The 22,602-nt window shown below is 39.6% G+C and overlaps 3 protein-coding genes and 1 non-coding gene across 4 annotated transcripts; 2 read left to right on the top strand and 2 right to left on the bottom strand.

The window, feature by feature from the left end:
• Positions 1 to 1,964: 1,964 nt before the first annotated feature.
• Positions 1,965 to 3,035, top strand: LOC101294918. Its single transcript, XM_004292934.1, has one exon. It carries the CDS (start codon positions 1,965 to 1,967, stop codon positions 3,033 to 3,035), a length of 1,071 nt encoding a protein of 356 aa, XP_004292982.1.
• Positions 3,036 to 7,044: 4,009 nt separating this feature from the next.
• Positions 7,045 to 9,696, bottom strand: LOC101309607 (putative clathrin assembly protein At2g25430-like). The gene is made up of 2 exons (XM_004291404.1): positions 9,550 to 9,696; positions 7,045 to 9,451 (listed from the first exon to the last, which is right to left on the bottom strand). Exon 2 carries the CDS (start codon positions 9,383 to 9,385, stop codon positions 7,385 to 7,387), a length of 2,001 nt encoding a protein of 666 aa, XP_004291452.1. The 5' UTR covers positions 9,386 to 9,451; positions 9,550 to 9,696; the 3' UTR covers positions 7,045 to 7,384.
• A 2,020-nt stretch (positions 9,697 to 11,716) lies between these two features.
• TRNAR-CCG lies at positions 11,717 to 11,789 on the top strand. The gene has a single exon. It is a non-coding gene; the product is annotated as a tRNA-Arg (tRNA).
• Positions 11,732 to 18,093, bottom strand: LOC101294632 (probable LRR receptor-like serine/threonine-protein kinase At1g56130-like). The gene is made up of 24 exons (XM_004292933.1): positions 17,658 to 18,093; positions 17,100 to 17,377; positions 16,875 to 16,968; positions 16,560 to 16,603; positions 15,947 to 16,062; positions 15,604 to 15,718; positions 15,372 to 15,528; positions 15,194 to 15,265; positions 15,043 to 15,114; positions 14,851 to 14,922; positions 14,689 to 14,760; positions 14,529 to 14,600; positions 14,361 to 14,432; positions 14,211 to 14,282; positions 14,017 to 14,088; positions 13,853 to 13,924; positions 13,642 to 13,713; positions 13,448 to 13,516; positions 13,236 to 13,301; positions 13,061 to 13,105; positions 12,886 to 12,953; positions 12,413 to 12,789; positions 12,147 to 12,342; positions 11,732 to 12,067 (listed from the first exon to the last, which is right to left on the bottom strand). Exons 1-24 carry the CDS (start codon positions 17,939 to 17,941, stop codon positions 11,889 to 11,891), a joined length of 2,808 nt encoding a protein of 935 aa, XP_004292981.1. The 5' UTR covers positions 17,942 to 18,093; the 3' UTR covers positions 11,732 to 11,888.
• Positions 18,094 to 22,602: the final 4,509 nt, after the last annotated feature.

Genomic DNA, 22,602 nt, shown 5'->3' with positions numbered 1-22,602 from the left:
GTTGCTGGGAGGGAGACCGACCGAACGGGACCGGTCCGGCGGCGAACGGAGGTCGGACGGCGGCGGGAGGACGGCCGGAATTCTGCTGGGTGTAGTGAGAAGAAAATCGGGTGGGAGGAGAGAGAATCGGGAGAGAGGGAGAAGAGAAAGAAGAAAGAAATGGGTTGGGCTCGGCCCAGCCGACCCAACACCCCTTTTTAACCCAAACTTCCAAAATAAAAACACCCCGAAAAATAATACCCGAATAAAAATTACCTTTTACTAGCTAAAATTACCATTTTTACCGTCGTCGTATTTTCCTCATACGAATAATCCTCCGCACATAATCGTCCCCGAAACCCCTCTAGGGACCAATTAAACTATTTACTCATGATCAAGACGGTAAAATTCTTATTATCATCACGCTAGTAAATAAGGTAAAAATATAAGGGTCGGGATGTGACATATATGTGTATCCTTAGCCCAATCACTTTGCTTGTGACCTTATAAGGAGCATCAAGGTACAAGTTGATAAGACGTTACTTTTTTGAAATACCTAATATGACTTGTGCGTGTGAAATGCTCTATTTGTGCTACATGCACAATTCATGACCGTTTTACCATCTCTGTGATTTAAATGCAGATTGAAAGCTTCTCTATATCTAAACGTCGAAACACTAAGAGTATTTCTAATAGCTTTCCTATTTTCTCGATTTTCTCAAGGTTGAGGAATATTGAGCCTTTTTTAGGTCCAACAACTTCCTCATCTCATTCCCTAAAATAGATATGGATAAAAAAGAGAATGATTCATTCTCCAAATTTGCAATGAAACCTTCATTCTCAAAAATTAAATTATTCACGTGTTCCAACGAGAAGTTTAAAAATATAGAATATTTTATTTTTATAATAAATTTATGATTTTTTTTGTTATAATGAAAAATGATGTTGCATATTTTATTGTTATAATAAATAGAGATGTTGTTGAAGTTTGAGAATAATTTTTTTTAGAGATTTTAACTTTTGCCTCTCTATTTTAGAGAAATTTTAAGAAAGTTGTTGGAGATACTTTAAGATACGTAAAGTTGCACTTGATTTGTTGAGTAAAGTTCCCACGACAAAAATCCACCATTTTTGTTATCTCAATTTCTCAATAGTTGTACATTGAATTACTTGCATTTCCGTTTCTTCATTAAGTTTCATTCATTTTGTTTTGGTTTTTGTTAAGATGAAATTAATCATACAAAACAAAAATCCAAGAGGGTAATAGATAAGTCAACTAAATATGATGTAATCGAGTAAGAGTCCATGTCCCCGCAGGACCATTTTTCACCGAACCCTAAAAGATGAACACAGATTCTACTCCATCCAAAACCCTAATTTCCCCCAAGTCAACAGTGGACTCTCTACTAGATCACAACCCGGAAAGCGACGAACAACACAGCGTCGTTTTCCCCTTCTCCTCGTCCCCACCGAGCACAAACCCATGGCCCACCCCCCACTCAAAACCCACGAGGCCCACCTCATCTGCATGCCCGCCACGTGTACGTCCGCCATGATAGCCAACTATCCTTCTCCATTTACGAGAAAATGGTTTCCTTCCCCAGCTCCGCTCGAACTCACCGCTTCAGGAAACTCCGGCGGGCCTTGCAAACCCAGTCCAACCCGACCCGATACTAATCTACGTAATTAAAAAGCGCTTATTTCCAGGTTTCCCCAACTAAAATAGGAAAAATACACAAGTGGATTTTAGGTTAAAGCAACAGCATCGTCATCATCATTATATTCATGCAGGTGGCAAGCTTATCCGGGCCGTCAATTGGAAACTAAAGCAAAAGAGAAAGAGAACCCAGTACTCTTTTCTATCTTCTCCACCAAATCCCACTCACTGAAATCTCGCTCAGTGTTCTTCTTCTTCTCTCTAAAAAACCATTACCATGCTGATCTCCCCAACACCTCTCTCTCTCATCTGTGCCGTTATACTCTGTATGCCCCTCGCCGTCGTCTTCACCGTCACCAGCCCCACCACCGTTTCTATCCAATCCCCCAAATCGTCGACCATAACCCACCGCAAACTAAACCTGACGCCACTCCTGTCCCCGCCTCCGCCGCCTCCGCTGCCGTTGGATGATGTATCTCTTTTACGAATCGCGGCGAGGGTTAACTCCAGGCCGCCGCGGTTCAAGAAGCCGAAAATCGCGTTCATGTTTCTCACCACCACGCCGCTGCCGTTCGCTCCGCTTTGGGAGGAGTTCTTTAGAGACGCCCCGAAATCGCTGTACAGAGTATACGTCCACGCCGATCCCAGATTCCCATACGAGCCTCCGTTCTCCGGCGTGTTCGCCGGGAGAGTGATTCATTCCAAGCCGGCGCAGCGGTTCACCCCGACGCTCGTCTCCGCCACGCGCCGCCTCCTCGCGCACGCGCTGCTTGACGATCCGATGAACTCGATGTTCGCTCTGTTGACACCGTCGTGCATCCCCCTCCACTCGTTCAACTTCACGTACCGGACGCTGGCCGCGTCGAGGAGGAGCTTCATCGAGATCCTCGAGAACGAGGTCGGGGCGTACGACAGGTGGGCGGCGCGTGGGGAGGACGCGATGCTGCCGCAGGTGAGCCTGGAGGAGTTCCGGATCGGGTCGCAGTTTTGGGTGCTGAAGCGGAAGCACGCCCGGCTGGTGGTGAGCGACCAGCGGCTTTGGTCCAAGTTCAAGCTGCCCTGCGAGCGCTGGGACACGTGTTACCCGGAGGAAAATTACTTCCCTACCCTCCTCCACATGCGCGACCCTGGCGGGTGCGTGCCCGCCACGCTCACGCACGTGGACTGGAGCGGCAGGTTCGACGGCCACCCGGTGACTTACAACGCCACCGACGTGGGGCCCGACCTGATATGGTCGCTGAGGGAGGAGAGGCCCAGGTACGGCGACGAGGTGAACGTCAACGCCACCGAGTGGTCCGGCAGCGAACGCCACGATCCGTTCCTTTTCGCGAGGAAGTTTCCGCCGGAAGCAATCGAGCCGTTGATGAGTATGGCGAGTGACGTCATTTTCCGAGATTAGTTATTTTTTTCTTCTTTTGGGTGATTTGTGTAATTGTGTATTTATAGAAATTAAAACAAAAAAAGAAAAGAAATGGGAAATCAAAGCCGGGAACAAACCCGGTGGGTTTTGAAGACTTGTTGATTGGTATATAGTATATACCTATTTTTAGTTTTTGAAATTTCCGAAAAGGGAAAACGTGTTTTGGCTAAGCAGATATGATGCTTTGGTTTAAAGTGGTGGACGATCTTTCAGCTTTTGCAGATTCGTTTTCCTTTGACAAACAGACAAAGAGAAGTGTGCTGTGATGATCAGTGAGAAGAAAAAGAAGCCCGCCCTTTTGTGGCGGACAAATCAAAAAAGCCTCCCGCCCCCGCCATTATGCCAAGTTACAACGTCGGAGGAGGGTGGCGCGTGGGATTTATGTCGGACGAATGAATGGTCGACGCGTGTCGCGTTGCGAACAATGAAAGGGATGGGGTGGAAGGTACTAGGTGAACTTTGGTAATGTAGGCGGGGAATTTTCATGTGCACGGTTGCGTTGAGGTAGGAGTTAAGAGTTTTATTTTATTTTATTTTGTGAAATTGGCTGGAGATTTAATGATGATAATAATTGTTATTGATTGAGATATGGGGCTAGATAAGGTAAGGCATCCTGCTGTGATTCAAAATTGGGAAATGCTATTTGGGGCAGAGAGTTGTTTGGATTTTCCTGGATTTGGGAATGGGATTTGGATGTATAAATACTCTGAATACGCAGATGAGGCATAGTGGCGATTACTATCTTGTTAGGAAAGGGAATCTTGTTTGTGTGCTTTCATAGAGAATAGACTACTCAAAAGCTCAACGTTTTAGTGGACCTGTCAAAACACAGTGTAGCGGATTAACTTCGTCTCGTATAATTTTAAGCTAGAAGATTTTCTGTTTTGAGATCAAATATTTATGTATTAATTTCGAGTTAACTATTGTCACCATACAATTTTCTCATGTGACCTTAAGTTCACCTTTCGTGTATTTTGTCAATCGCACAATGTTGTTAAAACTTCGTCAATCCCAAACCGTGTGAACAAGTTATGAACCATTTGAAATCAACTTGGAACATCAATGAAGCATTTGCTATGCAAATGCAAACAGGGTTTGTCTATCATACCACATGGTATGACATATCTATTGTAAATATGTCTAATTGTATGGCACATGAATGTTTTTGAAAGGGTAAATGGTCATTTAGTTACTTATTCAATCAATGATAACCACACATTTTGTGAGGCATGCTATACCATATGATATACTAGAATTTTTCATACAAAAATACATTTATTTACAAACTTAACTTAAGATATGATATAGGCTAGGGTGTCGGAAGGAAACTAGGAATCTTGTGCTGGTGTAGCTTTACCTGGAGACACATCCATTCATTCTTGCACAAAATAAGGAAGCCTTTCCTTATCGTTTTCTCTGTTAGTGACTGCCGGGTTCAGCGGAGCCCAAAGTTTTCAGATCATAAGGGGAGAGGCCCAAACTAATTAAAGTTACTCACTAGGCTAATAAACTTTATTGGGCTGTTTATAATCAGACTATGGATCTTTTTTTTTCTTTTTTTTTTTGAGAGATGGATCATGATGTGCTCACCTAAATGTCAAATTCATATGGAACTTATGTTTCCTGAAGGATTCAGGAATTCGATTAAAATATGGTGGAGAATCGATCGCTAATCCAATACTCAAACCTTTACTTCCTTCATAGATTCGTGTACATGGTGCAGGCATGCCTTCAATTATATATTCACATTCATGAATGATTCATCGACTCATTGGTGGGATGTAAGTGAATATGAACCATTGGTTCACGCTCAAAATAAGGGTGAAAAAGGCCTAGGTTACAATAATTTTAAGTGAAAACAGAGTAGTACCCACAGAGACCCAGAACCATAAATTGCATTGTCCAAATCAATCAACTGGAAATGGGGACACACAGGACAGTGATGAAAACGACCACAAAAATTAACCACCAATGTGTTGAAACTTCAAACAGAGATGAGGGAGGGCCAGAATTATGAGCCTCATACACAGAAATCTGGACTCATCTGCCCCATGCCACTGAATAACTCCACCACGCATCAAATCACAGACCAAGTTTGAACCAAACAGAAAAAGAAAGGTACACAGACAGAGTGGTCCTCATATTGGGAACTCCGATCCTCTCCTCCTGAGAAGCATACTCGCATTTTCTCGTAGTTTAATCTTGGTCGCTCGTTTGGATCTTCTTAATGTTTTATGAGGTTGTGGATAGTATTATAGAGTATTGAAACTTAAAAATCCAGAGTCGTTAGATTAGCTCACTAATGAATACTTGACTAGTAACAGTGAAAGAAATACATCTCTATATAGATGAGTGATGCCCTATCTTCTTCAGACTAACGATAGCATAGAGCTGCAGTTGACCTTTCGACGTTGATTTCATTTTCAGTAGGTAAACTATAATCTTTGTGGCTGCTCTTGCATTTTCAAGTCCATTTAATTTCTTTGTTCAACCACAAAATATAAATTAAACCCGGTATTTTATTGCTTCAATACTACTAGACCTCTTGTTCTCACCAGCCACTCTTTTAATTTTCAATTATTTGTCTCCTTCATTGACGTAAAAGCCAGCCATCTCCAAATTAGTTTGTTAAATAGCACAAGTTTTGGTTTCTTATAAAAAGCACCGACAGTGTCAAAAATCATGGAATCCAAAACAGTGAAACACTCGTAATGATTCCAACCTTCCAATACCTACCACACAACATAGTGCTGCTTTCTCAAATTAAAATCAAAACTGTTAGGTCATTGTATGAATTAGCTTTTAGTGTAGTAATATTTTTCGGGTATCATAAGCGCCGATCTAACTTTTCTCGAACCAAAAACAGAAGAGGAGGTTAAAGTAGAAGAGCCATGATACCGAAGAAGATGATTATTTGAATCAAAAGAAAAAGAGAGAAAGGATTGGTGGGTCAAATTCATGAAGAAATGGAGTAGAGGGCACTGGAAACTGGAAAGGAACCTGTGGTGTGGGGTGTGGACTCCATCTCCATAGACAGTTGTGTTACACACACTTCTCGTGTGCCAAATCGAAGACAATTCTCTTCTTTTCCTCTACCTCGACTTTATGCTCTTCACTCTGCTAACCCCACCTCTCACTAATCATACATACTTTGTTTTTCTTAACCACGAAAAAAAGGAATTGAAAGTGAATGGAACTGGCTTTAGTACAAAGCTTTTGATTATGTCTTTATGTTCTGATTGATTATGAATTGCAATCACTTCTGTAGTGGAGCGAATCAAGAAGTGGAGCAAAACCCAGTAGTTTGTTTTGTTAGTGGGGATCTCACTTAAAAGTTAAAAACTAAGACCTTTGATTTGGAGTAGAATAAGACTAATAACTTGGATTACTCTGATAGGATATTACTAGTTAAGAGAGGGAATAACAGAGTTCCTTCTAGCAGAAATAGGATAGGTCATTCTCAGTTCATTCTCCTATCTTTGACAACCTTGCACTCTTGAAGCAACTACTGCTTTGGACTATTGTCTATCTTATTCGACGCAGGTCTTGGTTATCCACGACCTCCCTATATCATTATCCTTGTTTTTCAACATCAACCTTTGCCACCCTTTCACGGTTTCTAATTCAGGATCTGTTTTATCTAGATTACAAAGTTTGTTTAACTAATTATATTAGGTCAATTAAGAATAGCTGGTAAAATATAATTGGCATAGCATCAGAGAGGGTGGGTGTGCATAGATAATAATAACAAAGATCATTAATATACCAATAAACTTCAACATCTTGAGTAGTAACTTGTCCTAACCAATGTATTGAATCAAGATGAGTACAAATTAGCACGAAATTAGTAACTCTCCAACTTTGATTAATTAGTACTAAAATCTCGTCTTGTTTGCTATCTGTTAAAAGCAAAGCACAAACATTGCATGCCAAGCAACACAATGATGAAAGTAAATGATTAAAAGGGTTTACATCATATACAGAAAGGTTAAGAAACAAATCCAATGAATTAAATTTGGTGGGTTCTCATAACAAAAGAAGAGATTATTGTTTGTGGAAGAAAAAAATCGTCAAGAAATTCTAATATTACAGAGCATGAACAGAGTACAAATCGATTATGTATATCCGAGCACATAAAAATCCCATCTCCAACAATGACTCTAAATCTCTTCATTTTCAATTCCCCTCTTCCCCCACCGTTTTCATGCACAAGTAGCAGCAAGAATAAAGGCTTAACATTTAGACAGGATTAAAACACTAAGAAAAAACAACATACAAAAATAAACAAAGAGAAGTCATTTATGGGAAAAGGAGGACTGCCGGAAAAATCAATAAGGAGCGTGGTAATACCCGGCAGGTGGCCCCATTCCGTTCACCGGTGGCATTCCATATGGCGGCATCTGCATAGGAGGTGCCCCGTAGAACCCGGCCCCGTTCATTTTGGCCAAGCTAGTCGGGCCCTGCATTCCTTCCCTGGCATATTGGTTCCACACATGCTGTTCCTGCACAAGTAGATGCTGCTTCTTCTCCATATCAGCCATTTGCACATAGGAAGGAGGTGGAACGGTCAATGATGCAGCAAACGGATCCTGATTCACCGGCATGACTGTGCCATCCGGTGCGGGAAGAGCTAATACAGGTGTGGCACTCTTCCCGGGCCCGGGCAATGCAACACTACTTGCACTTCCACCACTCAATTGGGCAGTGCCGACATGCTGCCTCACAATGCCCTGATCATACATACCATTCAACAACAATGGATCCAATCCACCACCCAATGCTGCTTTCTGGTGGGATAAATTGCTCGCTGTCTCGACCAAAGCAAGTTCCCAGTCAGCCTTTCCGGGCTCTGCAGCCGGATTCTGCCAAGCTGAGGTGACTTGTGGCTGCCCATCTGAAGGGAATGCTTCCCAAGAACCATTTGTGTTACCATTGGCAGCAGGACCAGCAAACAAAGCCAAAGCCATGTTATTCCCCTGATTATCAGCTGAAACCCCATTGTCTCTCAAATCCACCAAGTCTTCTTGGACAACTGGTTGAGGCTTCGGCTGAGGCTCTGGCTCAGGTGGGGGTGGAGGAGTCCAATTCTCCGGGGCAGGCAAAGCCTTAATCTCATTCATATCAGGTTGGGGCTCCTCCTCCTGAGCAACCGGAGCCGGAAGCTCCTCTTTCCTTTCAGGACTCTTGCCTCTCTTACTTCTGTCTCTCACAAACTCCTCCAATGTCTCCAATAACTTACTCCCAATCTTCTGAATCTCTGGATACTCCGACGACCTGGCAACGCCAACATCCTTGCACCAACCATAGAATGCAACAAGCTCATCAATCTGCTTCGCCGCACTGGCATAAGCATCAAACGCCTTCACACAATCGGAATACTCCATATCGAAAAACTTATCAAGCAAAACCGCCAAAACCTCGCAAATATCCGCATACAACTGAAAACTCTCCCTCACCACCGGATACAAAGCAACCAGAATCAACCTACTGTTCTTAGCCAACCCCGTTGGCCGGATCGACAGAAACCGATCCAATAGCCTCTGCAAATGCCCCATCTTCCCGAAAATCCTCTCCGGCTTCATTTCCCTCAAGGGAGTCACAACTCTCTTCTCCGATTTCGAAGACTCGCTCATATCTCCATAAGACCTTGACTTTCTCATTCCTCCTCCATTATCATAATCATAAGATCTAGACCGCCTCATACCTCCTCCATTCTCATACTCCCTAGCCTCTCCCCCATACTCATACTCGTAATTCGGCCTCGGCGGCGGAGACCGGAAATTTCCAGAACCAGAACCGCCGCTGTCCCTCAAATAAGACCCCTGGTCCCTCGCCGGAGTAGTACCAGCACCGCTCTTCCTCTCGAAGAGCATCAAATCAAGCCTCTGGTCCAAGTACATAGCAAAAGTCCTCACAAACGCAGAGTGATCCCACGAGCTGGAGTGAGCCTCGTCACGGAAATCGGAGAGGTTGAGCAGCCTGGTCCCTTTCCGCGTGGCGTAGAGGATCTCGTCCTGGAACACCGGGTCGCCGTCGTTCATGAGGCGGTGCACCAGCATCAGCGCCTTGATCGCCACGATCCAGTCGCGCGTCTTCGACAGACGCTTCGACACCGCCGACACGCACGCGTGGACGTAGCCACGGGAGTATGACGTCATCTGGAGGATCTCGCGGATGTACTTCTCGCCGGCGGGCTCGTCCTCGTGGCTGGTGGCCTTGACTATGGCGACCTCGAGGTCCGGCGCCATGTTGCTGGCGACCTTCGCGATCCCGATGCTCGTCTGGTCCTTGACGGCTCCGATCGCCTTCCGGATCGTGCTCGGCGCCATCTCCGCCGCTGATTCAGCTCGCCGATCTCACAAGATTTAGTTGCTGAAAATTTGCTGAGCTAGCAACTGTGAATATATACATCTCATTTTGGTTAAAACGAAATTTCAAAAAAAAAAAAAACGAAATGAAAATTCGGATTCGGTCTAAAAACGGAAAGCCGTACATTACGTAGTTACCGGGAGGCTCTAGATCTGCGGCGTGGAAGCTCCGGCGGGTCGGGTCGGCGGTTGGATCGGGTTTATTTTGGAGGAGAGGGTGGGGGGCAATAGGTTGTTCGAAGTTTCTATTTTCTCTCTGGCAGAGGCTTTCCCAAAAGGTCGTATAGGCGGAGTGAGGGACAAAATTGGGAATTTAAATAGTGGGCTGGAGGTGGGTGACGTGGAGGGATCTGAGACGTTGAGGTGATCTGAGATCTGGCGGTGAATGGAAATTGCGGTGGTGTCGGGCGGGGCGTGTGTGTCTGAAAGAGAGCAGGTGCGTGAATGGGTTTGGATCTGGTGGAACAGAGCCTATATTAGTAGATGTGTGTACGGATGGGATGACGGTCAATTTTGATAGGACATTCCAAAGGAAACTAGTAAACTCTACTCAAATCAAAATAGATTCCCTCCTTTTTTTTTTTAGACAGTCTAAAATATTTAACTAAAATATATTAGATATACAACTTATTTATTGAGATGCAATAATAAAAACTCATCTAAAACTACCATTTAAGCAATCGTTTTTTTTAAACTATTTATATGATAAAATAGGGGTTAAGATAAGAATTCAATCATAACTAATACCAAAACAGATCTTTTTTCTTTTTTTTCATAAACCAAAACAGATCTAATATCTTACCAAATAATGTTAGGGTGCGGCTATTGCCACCCCACCAAATGCTTTTTTCATCCCGCATTTGGTTTTTTTTGTGAAAATATAATATTAAACTAAAATCCAAACAACACCAATTTTTTACATCTTTCCATTGGAAAAAAAAATCTCTACATTTTTTAAATCATATTTGAGAATCACTTCAATCTTCAACATGGTGGTTATACAGTGTGATATATGGGATTGTTCGTTCTTATTTTTATTTTATTTATGACTTCAAACGTAGTATTTCATATATATATAATATTCATAATAGTAAAGAAAGAACTCAAGAAATAGATTGAGGAGAACATAGGATGTGGTTTGAGAAGAATGGAGATATGCGACAATTATATTGATGAAATATTTGTATATATTTTATCATTTTTGTAATTGTAAGTTAAAAGAAAGAAAATAAAAATTAGATTTTCACAAAATTTTAATGGCAGAATTGGAATTTTAAAGGTAAAAAATTAGACGTGGGGTGAACTGAGCATTTAGTGAGGTGGAAATAGCCGCACCCATAATGTTATGAGGCCCATTGTTTAATTTTGAGCCCAGTGAAAAAATGCATTTTAGAAAAAATCTAGAAAGTAAAGAAGTGAAAAAATAAAAAAAAAAGAAATTTTAGAAGAAATCAATAAAGTAAAGAACTAAAAAAAGAAGGAAAAAAAAAAAAGAAAAAACAAAAGACTTGGAATCAAACCGAGGTGGGGTTGCTGCTAGTACTTGCACCAAACCAAGCCTACTGAAGTTTTTTTTATTATTGTTGTGATGCACAAGCTAAAATATTTAATGTCAAAATCTCTAGGTTGGGCTTGAGCCCAACCAAGCTCTAGCCTGGCTCCGCGCCTGATTTTGATACTTGAGGTATGGTCAATTGACATAAATTGAGGTACAAAAGTGTCATCTTTTAAACGTCATATATCAAACAGTCCAATTTGTCATACCTCAAGTATCATAGGAGAAATTTACTTATTTTATTTCGTTAAAATAATATTTAATTGAAATCCCTAAATCTTAAATTAAAAGAGAATTCTAAACTGTTTAAACTCATGTGAGCTATATGAGAAGTATATTATAATTGATTGGTCTATTTTTGAGTGTGCTTATTGAGTCATTACACAAAAAGCTTAATATGTCCCTAATTATTTAATGATCCTTCCTAAAGCTTAATATGTCCCTAATTATTTAGTGATCCTTCCTTCCTTTTCAATGAAAGTTACAAGACATCAAGCCAATGCTTTAGACGATGGTAATGAGAATAAATAATTCATGTTTACTTTGTATCAACTTTCGACTAATAATATGGACTTCAGATTAGGATGGACTCACTGAAAATTGAAATACATTACTTTCAGTACCGTATATACATGAACGGATAAAATACAACCATTTTACCAACAAAAAAGCGATCCAATGATTTCGGCAGCTTTTATTCCATAGAATTACAACAAAAACAGCAATACTGTCAACTGGATCGCGTGGCCTAATGGATAAGGCGCTCGCCTCCGGAGCGGGAGATTGTGGGTTCGAGTCCCACCGTGATCGTACCTTCATGTTTTTTATTTTATTGATTCACACAAATTCAAAAGTTTCAAAGTTTTGATCCAAACACAACATTTTGTGACACTATCTCACTTGATTTGCTCATGTCTTGCGCACCCTTCCATCTATCCTGACATGTCTGGGTTCAGCATCATCTTTAATCCACCATAGGTAGAACACCGATGACATTATGATCATCACAGCTGCACATCCAAGTGACACTCCCACAATCGTCCCCACACGCTTCCTCTCGCTACTCGAAGAAGATTCAGCACCCGAGACTACGATAAGAACGAGCTAGATTTAGCACGAATCAGTTACTTCAGCAAAATATTGAGACCGCTATGAAAATGTTGTTACCTTGATGAACATGGATTGCTGAGACCAAAGGGCCATATGTGCCTTGATATGGAATGCAGCAAGTGCCTTTTCCAGCCCACAAGAAATGGATGTCCATGATTGTGTTCGACACGTTTGTCTCGAATTTTTTGATCAATGCCTTCTTAGATCCCCCTGCTTCCTTCTGAATGTTCAAGTCTTGGACCACTCTCTCACCCTAAAACCCCATTATCAATCATCATTTCATAGAAGCTTGCATAACAAGTAGTACAAGTATATACACATACCTGAATGTACACATCAAACAATCGCCTTCCAAGACCTTTCCAAGAAGCGGTGTCCTCCATCTGTAACTCTGCAAAGTGAAGCTCGACGACATATTTTCCGTTCTTCAAATCTAGGCCATAGTACCTTAATGAGGTTGGTGAGATTCTTGCTGTTTTGTACAGCTCAGACTCTAATGTTCCCTTGATTTGAGAATCTGTGCTTGCAATGTATTGAGGTCCATTTGAGTTGAAAAGGAAGTTTCCTGTGTTGCTCACCGCCCATTGATTTCTAGAGCTCTTATAGGTTGAAGCAGCTCCCAATATTTCAGAATCATCATCATATTTGATCCCAGACACAGATTTCTGGCTTGTGCCTCCACATTTAATAGAAAATGAAGCTACAGCAAAATAAAAGTACAAATTTTCTAGTAAATTACATTTGTAACTAGTAAGGACTTGAAACATGTAAAAGTTACTAGTTACTGTGTGCTTACACACTGCTGGTAGTTTGTTAGTGCACTTGGTGTCTCCTTGGAGACAATGCAACAGTCCAGGTTCCCCACTGAGCTCCCATATGCATAATGTTAACCAAAGTAATTAACGCTGACTTGTTAATTTTAACCATACATATGAAAGTAAGAAATACAGCCTGCTCTAGTTTCAAGTTACCTGTCTGATAAACCTTTTGCATTGATGGATGTACCAAGCACATTCCTGAAGAGAAGAAGCTTAGACATTATGTTCTGGTGAATAGTGGTAAAAGATAATTTAGCATAAAGATAGATAGCCACATACATACTAGTCTGTCTGTGAAACATGCAAGGAAAAGGGAAGGTTAACTCACAGTGAAAATCCTTCTGTGGAGAAATTTGAAGGTAAATTGCCAGAGATTGGATTAAAGGAGACATCTCTGTAAGTAATCAACCATGAAAGATAGCGCGAAGATGGTAAACATTAATGACAATGATCATTTGAAATTTACAAAACAAATTGTTTCTTCTGAGATTTGTTATAAACTAGGAAGAAGGGACATCTGAAGTTCAAGGTGTCACTTACAGTGCAATAAGTTTTGGACTTACGATACTTGTAGGTAATTCTCCACTCAAGTCATTGTTTCCAAGATATCTGAGATATATATTGCACAAATTAACCTTCTCAATAAATCACAATCGTCGTGAAATCAACCACATTCTACTTGAGGACAGATAAATGCACATTTTTTAAGGATTGAAGATTCAAAATTATCTTACAGAAATTGCAACACAGTAAAATCTTGAAATGAGTCTGGTATTGAGCCAATCAACTTGTTGAATCTCAAATCTCTGCCACAGAGAACTCATTTTTGCATAAAGAAATGGTAGATATACCTCATATTCATAGAAGGTACTTGTACCAGAAATAAGTGTAATTGCTTTAGATCATCAGGAGGAACTACGGATCATGGATGTCAAGGATACTTACAGGTATTGCAACTTGGAAAACTTGCCAATTTGTTCAGGAATTTTTCCAGATACTTGACAACTTCTCAAAGACCTAAGAAAAGTTCGAGAAAACCGCTTACATTCTGCAGAAGAATATAAACAGCTAACAAATAGAATAGATATAAAGGATATAAAGCATCATACAGCATGGACAAACTTGTTAGATTTTCCAAAAAATCAAGAGAAGAATCTTCCTTGCTAAGATCACCAATTCTCCTACACAAGCACAATAGAAATCAGATACTTCAACTTGTAACAGAAACTATATATTATCTTCATTGATTGAATCATTGAGTAAGAAACAAAAACATGTAAAAGATACATTGACCAGGCCTTACAAGATGTCTAGTTTGGTCAGAGCACCAAAATTGCTTGGTATTGGTCCTTCAAGCAATGTGCCTTCAAGTCGCCTATAAAAAGACATTCATTGTTGTTAGATTCCATAAATGAGTTCTCCAAGTTGAAATGCCAGGATATCCATAACATACAAGTCCATGAGTTGTGTAAGAGTCCCTAAGAACTCTGGGAGCTTTCCAGTGAAGAAATTATCAGATGCCCAGCTGAAACAAGAAATATTATTAGTCCATGACAACACTTTGAGATGTAATACTCATCTGCTTCACTATTATAAAGTAGAAAATAGATCATGTAAATACAAAGTTTGAAGGGATTTTAAGCTTGAAAACTCCTGTGGAATTGGTCCAGTCACTCCACTGCTGTCTATGTACCTGAAATGAAGATAGACATATGTCATATTGTCATTCTAAGTAAAAAAAACAAAAAAGAGATACATAGTTACTGTAGTAAAAAACTTACAACTGCTGCAAGGAGGTCAGTTTTCCAAGCTCTACGGGCAATGGTCCAGAGAACTCGTTTGAGCTAAAACTTCTGTTCAATTATAAGAATATGTCAACCCCATAAACAAAACGTGAAAGAATGAACAACAAGTCATATATCTAATTGCAGACATGGACTTACAGCTCAACCAATTTGGTCAACTTGCCAAGCTCTGGTGGAACTGGACCTGACAGATTGTTTATGCCTAAGCTACTGCTCAATCAAACAAAAAGAACAAAGAAAAGTTTCATGCTAGCCTGTGCAAACATTATGCTTAGATTCACTCAAATAGAAATTCAATATTCTTAAAACTTTTATGTTGCAATTAATTACAGGTACTGCATGTTGGATAAAAGTCCGATTTCAGGAGGAATGCGCCCGCTTAATACATTCTGACCAAGATTCCTGCAACATAATTCCACAACTTATAATCATAGCAAAGTAAGGAACACAACTGGAGCTCAAGGATTGATTTGATTCTCACAAGTCTATTAGCTGCTTTAGTTCAAACAGCTCTCCGGGTAGATCACCAACTATGTCCAATGCATATATCTTCCTGTATAATAAGGTAATATAAACATATAGACATTTTTAAGTACCAGAAGTTCATATAAGCTAGAGCAGGAAGATGTTCATGGCAAATTTAGTACTAAGTCACTAACAGGTGAGTAATATGGCAGGTGCTGCCTGTGCAATCACAAGCCACACGAGGATTCGCAGTTTCAGATGCCCATGTTGCATTTTCAGTGCAGGGGTCAATTGTAAGATTCAAGTGATTTGCCAAGTTCCAGTGTTCTAATACCTTATTGAGAGCAGTAACTGTGAAGGAAATGTAAGAAATGAGTATGACTGAAAAATTATGTACTAATTCGAATCATGTAAAAAAGCCTTAACCTTCATCAGGGGCAGTGGTTCTTTGTGCATAAACTAGCTGGAATGCACAAAGAAGAAGCAGAGACAAAGCACTCCAGAGCTCCATTTGCAGCAGCAACGTCATGAGCACAGTACCCTAATTCATGACTACAACCATTGTTTATAGAGCAAGCTAGCTAGAAGGACTAGCTAGAAGGCCGGCTAAAAATTCAAAGAGAGGCAAAGATCCAAAATGGGTTATAATACAAATAGAGATTCGGATCTGTTAAGCAAATCCAACAACATACACCAAGTCATTGATCAGGAGTCTTGCTTTGACTCTATGAAAATGGTGACCAAACTGAAACATCCAATTTGCATATACTTGTTTTTCAGCTTTAACAGTTTCCTTGAGCACTAAAAGCAAACTGCCACCGAGACAAGAACACCGACGACGACGTTTTGTCATCACTGTCTCAATTCCTGCACTGACATCATTTCCTTGTGGTTGGTGCAGAAGCTCAATGGGGATTAAAATGAGCTTTTGCTTCCTATTTTCTTAAATTTTTCTTTTTCAACTTTGCTCAATAATTTTATCACCAATTCTTCGATTGATATAATCATAGAACCCAATTGGCATCTTATATATAAATTTTCAAAATCCGTCTCAAAATAAAACTGGGGCTAACATAGAGTACTATATATTATGTGCTCCACTTACATTTTTCTTTTTCTTTTTCATACTCATCTGCTTTCTTTATCGTTCGTGCTGTAGTACAAACTTGCATCACGCCACAGTGACTTATTCCAGTTGGGATGGAATCTCCAAAAGCTTTTCTTCTTTTAGTTCTCAACATGAATTATATATAACATACATTATCTTTCTTTTTATACTAGTAGCTAGGCAAAGAGGATCATCATGATCAATCAGATAACTAGTTCATAGTAGCTAGCATCAGCAACCCTATCAAACTGATCGAGTTCATTTGTTCAACCACCATTCCTTATAATCTCCAGGCGCTGCACAGACCCGACGAAGGTTCTGCAACATCATTCCCACAACATTGTTACTACATATCACACAGTCTTGAATTCTCTAAAAACTTATTGTCGCATACATAATTACATATATACATAGACAAAAAGTAGAATATCACTGTACAGTAGAAAAGAATCTGAACTAATCAGTATTGTTTTCTACTTTTAGCAAGAGCTGTATAATTTCACATGTTTTTCTTTTTCTAATTGTGTCTTGAAGAACTAAGAACCCTACAGATGGAATATGAGAAACCAAAAAGGGTGAAAGTACATACTGCCAGGGAACATCTCCTGCAAGCAACCAATGTCCATGCATGTCCTGATAAGTCACTGTAAAATCTGCAGTATCCTCATTCTCACATTCTTTGCCTGTGAATCAAATAAGAAGCAAGAATATATTAGATCACAGCACTTTATAAATTAACTTGAAACTCCAAAATTAAAATTAAGCTGAGCCTCTTTCGGAAGGTTATACTTAGGAGTGAATAAGCACTACTTACATTTAGCAAACATGGTTATCAAGGAGTCTCTAAGTGTCTGATAAGAGTGATGCAGCTTTATATCTATCTTCCTCAGAATTCCCACTCCTTCCATCTTGACCTTTACGTACATGGAATTTTCTGACCCATCATCTTCCTTTTCCACAAGATTCTGATGATTTTGGAAATTATGGTGGGCATGGCCATGACCATGGTGTTGATCATGATCAGAAAAAAGCATCTTTTTCCTCCATGACTTAATTGGTGGCCACCCAACTACTTGGTCTCCTTCTCCATCTCTATTTAACATTTGAGACAAAATCACAATCAATGAAAAACGTACCCTTGATTATTTGATCTCTTATTTATTTTACGTTATTATTATCAGGTTAATTTATCAACAAATGATGTTTCTTTGAGCTTAAAAATCATGCTCATGATCAACTAGCAATATATACATTCCCAAAACATAAACACACAAAAAATGTTCTCTATGACACAAATGTTAATCGGTATTATGTTGTCAGACTGTGAATCAAGTGCGCAAGCTGTGATCAGATCTGATCACACTGAACTTACTTGGCATCAATGAAGCTGCAAAAGTCTCTTTTCTTCTGCCTCTTGCCATCATCGTCTTCCTCACCCGGCTGGCCATGCCACAACAACAAAGGCAACGTCTTAGACTCATCATCGTCCTCGAAAGCGGTGTCGAAAATGCGCTTCTTTTTCCTCTCCATGCTGCATCCATAGCTCCATATATCCAAACTACGCATCACCCCATGACGACCGGTTACATCAAACCCTTTGACAGGAGCGTTGTGATGAACCGGAAGTGACAGAGCCAAACCCAGTTGAAGCTCCATGACACAAAACCAACACAAGTACACACAAATGTGGCCGGAGAGACAAGACAAAAACTAAAGCAAAGCAAAGAAACTTTGGCTGATGAAAGTGAATTAGGGAGACTGGTTTTATATATAGTTTGTGAAATTAAGGTTGAGATGGAGATGTGAAGAAGCAGTGTCTTGTGAAAGAGAGGAAGTTGGAGACAGCATGGAAGTTTGGGTCGGCAAAAAGAAGAGCAAAGATAGAGACAGCTGAGCAACACAACTACACCAACGTGCCATGACCGCCAAGATTAGTACTGGTCAGAAGTAGTAGGACTAGTACCCACACTCCACTGTTTGGTTTCAATTGCTGTCTTTGCTTCATTGCCTAATGGATTCTCCTTTCCCTTTCAAAGCTCACTTTTTACCAATTTCTCCGCGACCACTAAACAGTATAATTTCTACATCTTACTCCTTATAGTAGAGCATCTGAATGATTTAGCATCAGAGTTGTTTACAGTGTGAATGCTAAGATAATCAAAAACGAATATGCTCAGTAACTAAGTTGGAAAGTTAATTATGATGCTTAATTATTATCCATTTTCAGGGCAGTGAAATTTTTGCTACTTTTTCTCATCTACTATACTTCTTACTGCTTATAGTAGTGCACTGCACCTGAAAGATTTGTACAACGCTATACTAAGCTCACATTGTGAGAGCTACGATGATGAAAGAAGAATCTTTGATTGTGTACACACTAAGATGCACTTGCATCATTAATGTGTAAGTGCTTAAATTCTCGTATGAGAAGATTGAATGAAGATTAGAGACCCTAAATTTATTTCTTTCAATTTCATTTTTGATCCGATCAAATTAAACGCCCATAATAAAAGTACATCTTCTCCAACCTAGTTTTCTCACCTCTTTAGTTGGAAACAGTTGAGACTATTTTTATTTTAGGGTTTCAATTTTGTTAACGGTATTAATATATATGTATGTAGTGCGACGTAGATAGCTGGATCAAAATACTGCATATTAGTTGCTGGTTCACTTACACATTGATGCATAAAAGAATTTTCGTTATTTAATTATTAAAAAGAAAAATAAAAAGACTATTGCTTACGAAAGGTAAAGGAACGTAAACCCCTCAAAAACGTTATTCAAATCAAGGAAGGTAACCAAGATAGATCAAACTTTAGATTTCATTCAAACATTTTGAACAAGAAATATCACCCAAACTAATAGCTAGTCAGTAATTAAGTGTTGTGAAGAGACAGAGACATAGTCAACCGGATGTTTCTTCATATCGATCCCATGCATATATATATGACTAACCAATGTTATCCTCTTAAACATGTCGGAAAATAACCATCAAAATCGTGAGGATGATGCATGCATGATCTCTATACATGACTATGAATCACTCAAAAACTTCCAAAATAATTATAATTGGTTCTGATCCCTGAAACATTCCCCTTCACTTCGTTGATTGCAATGATCACGATACTAAACACCTCTTCATCTCCCCCTTTAAAATATTAAAACGATTCTCCTTGTCGGAGTTCACATCTCTCTAAACTCTAAACCTAATAATCCTCTAGGTCATCAAAGATAGGAGAGAGAAACCAAGAAAACACAGAGGATTGGGAATGACCTCAACAGTTGGACAAAGCAGGATTCGTTTGGTGCCTGTAACCTGTTTGGACGAACTGCATGGCTCTACTGTATGCTAGGGTTTGCCCTTTGCAGAGGGCAGTAGTACGAGTACTACTGGTGTTGCTGCTTAATTGTTCGGAGCGCAGGGAAGGGGTAGCCCCCTTGTGAAGTTCACGTGAAGATGAGCATGGGGCAGAGAACATGTTGGGGTCTCTACGTACAGTTCAAACCCCGCATGGTTCATTGTGGCTGAACCCACAGGCCTCATAGACCGACGATAGTCTTGTCTGGACTGCGCTCGTGTGTGATGGTGGAACCCTAGTGGGACTCGATAGTGCAGCACAATTTAAGTCCCTGTTTCGATCATGCTTTCTCGATCTGGCGGTACTCGTGATCTGATCCAAACACATTAACTCGACTGATCAGATTTTTCAAGTAAGTTATTATACGATTGTGCAAGTTAAATCCAACATTTACAGCTTCACGCCGTGTATACAAGAATTTTTTTGTACATTTTGTCCGTGTCGCACACAGATGATGTATACGGGGCAGGTATATTGTCATCACTAGCTCTACGTCTGATATAAACCTTGACGAAGCCTCATGCAATGAACACAAAGAATTACCTCATATGTAATAATTCATAGGCTAAAGTTTAATATTTGACCTAGCTTTCCTAGTCCATCCTTTAGCGTGAAATTTGAATAAAATGGTTTTAGAAATGCCTAGCTAGAAAGGGCGGCCACTCCATAAAACCAGGGGACCAACTTCATGAAATTGATGGAGTTAGATAATAGATATGAAAGTGCTCATGAACTTCACGAGTTTACCCGAATTAGCCAAACATTTTAGTATTCTTAGTGAGCTTTGGAGCCTTTGATTTGAGTAATATTAATCCAAGCACTAGCACCACTCAATCAATCGTCCTGAGCTAGCTAGCTTAAGTCTGTCTGGTCCATTTTCATGTCACCCTCTTAGAAAAATGCAGCAATAATGCCCCCACTGGCTTTCATACTTTGAACTTTGAAGATTTTAGTGGAAGTGGGAAGCAAGTTTTGGCTTTGAGTAACACTATTCAATGTTTCATGTTCTTATTCTTATCTTTTAGGGTCCCCTCGCACTCACTACTACTTGAAGTTTCCATGGCTGCAGATATTCGAAGATGCTTCATCAGTTCGACCTCCTTGGATTTTGGGGTAAGAGTTGCCTCTAAGCAGAGAGTCATGACTATCAAATCAAAATATCAATGGCCTAAACTCTCAAATCAAAGTACTTGTGTTTTTCATCATGTCCTATTCACTATCTAATTATATGGCATCTCAAATCAAAGCTTGGCAGACTAAGCAGAGAGACAGTAGTATTTGTAATCTGGGGACATGAGAATCAGTACTCCACTTTGCTTGGTTTCCTTCAAGGTCATGTAGAGGAACATGTATGCCCCCCTTGGATCAATATGTGGAATCAAATTTCTCCATAGTCCATACGCTTTCACGATCAATGATCCATCGAAATTCTACTCAGTGGAAGTAGCTAGCTAGGGTTTAACGCAATTGACGGATTCAATAACTTGTCTTTGATCATGTGAACTTGAACTAGATAATTAGATTTCTTTTGGTAATCAGGAGCAGAGAAGGTTGAATATTACTTGCAACGAGCCGCAAAAGGTCATTTCATTGAGGGGTATATGAGAGTCATGAGACACCAAGAAAAGCCTTTTAACTGTCCTGTCTTGTTTTTACACACTAGCTATTTGGGGTAATTTACTTGCTAAGATTCTTTGCCATCCCTGCACGTTTCATATATAGCTTTCTATGTACAAAATCATCATCATCAAAATCTCTGAACCCACTACTCAAGGATAGATGCAAGCTTTCATCATAGCCCTTTCTGTTTCAATGGGATCTGGATATATGAAACGGGAGAGGACGAAGTAACCAGGAAGGGAGGTTGAGTTAGTAGAAACTATTTACAAGATGGGTTTATATGTAGGAAGCCCTTCTAGTGAGGACCCTTAAGTTGAGGACTTTGTGAAGACTTTTCGGCTTATCTCACATTTCGATCTTATATCTACATCTTGACCGTTCAGTTTATAGGTATTTATGAATAGATAATTTTTTCAAATTTTCAGCTATATTGAAAATTGTTAAGGCATTTGTAAGTGTGATTTATCAATTATGAACTTGAACGGTTCATATTTGACAGATTTGGTTTGTCTATTAATTTGATCTAGTTTGTCATCTTAACGAACACCAATTTGAGTGAAAATTTGTAGAAATGATCTACTCATATAAACCTAAAAACTGAACGGATAAGATGTCAAAATGTGATCGAAAATTGGTTCTATTAAACCATAAACCAAAAAGTCATCACCAACTTCTCAACTTAAGGGTCCTCACTATAAGGGCTCTCCTATATGTAATCACAATTTCAAGCTTTGCATGATTGATTTTTTATTTTTTTGGTTACAAGGGGACCTAATTAAGAGAAATTTTAAATACACACCATTAATATCTTAATACACACCCCTTACTTAATACACCACATATCAAGTTTTTCATTTCAGGCTTATACTTAATACACATCCCAAACTGCCTAAAATACTCTTAATTTATGAAATATTTCATTATTTAATATAATTAATATATATTTACTATTTGGTACCTCTTTTTACATATTATTTCGTCTAATTTTTGTTAGAAATTTTTGATTATTATTGTTCAATTTATAATCAAATAATTATTGTTATATCCCAACTCCAAATTATCAATACAAGTTTTCAAAATTCACAAGATAGTAGAAGTGTAGAAGTACAGTAGCTATTAAACATAGATATCTAGTTATTCGATAAAACATGTCACGATAAAGATGCAGTACTTGAGAATATGATATGCAAGATCAAACTAAAGCTGATACAAATAAAAAAAACAAAAAACAAAAAAGAAGAAGAAAAAAGACAACCCAAATAAATTGTGGAGAAGAGTTGGGGTTATGAGAGAAGACGTACTTTCAACGATTTTAGGGTAGAAGATGTTGAAAAGAAT

This window comes from Fragaria vesca, linkage group LG2 (assembly GCF_000184155.1).
Source record: "Fragaria vesca subsp. vesca linkage group LG2, FraVesHawaii_1.0, whole genome shotgun sequence".
Lineage (NCBI taxonomy): Eukaryota > Viridiplantae > Streptophyta > Magnoliopsida > Rosales > Rosaceae > Fragaria > Fragaria vesca.
The sequence above is the reverse complement of the archived record's forward strand: the minus strand, read 5'-3'. Positions and strand labels throughout refer to the sequence as shown.

What these genes read in the sequence shown, in the direction of transcription:
- LOC101294918 (XM_004292934.1), top strand. Translation starts at nt 1,965, where the DNA reads ATGCCCCTCGCCGTCGTCTTCACCGTCACCAGCCCCACCACCGTTTCT.
- LOC101309607 (XM_004291404.1), bottom strand. Translation starts at nt 9,385, where the DNA reads ATGGCGCCGAGCACGATCCGGAAGGCGATCGGAGCCGTCAAGGACCAG.
- LOC101294632 (XM_004292933.1), bottom strand. Translation starts at nt 17,941, where the DNA reads ATGGAGCTTCAACTGGGTTTGGCTCTGTCACTTCCGGTTCATCACAAC. An exon ending in AACCACTGCCCCTGATGAAG is followed by an intron (nt 15,529 to 15,603) that starts GTTAAGGCTTTT and finishes TTTCCTTCACAG; the next exon opens with TTACTGCTCTCAATAAGGTA. An exon ending in TCCACAGAAGGATTTTCACT is followed by an intron (nt 13,106 to 13,235) that starts GTGAGTTAACCT and finishes TCTTCTCTTCAG; the next exon opens with GAATGTGCTTGGTACATCCA.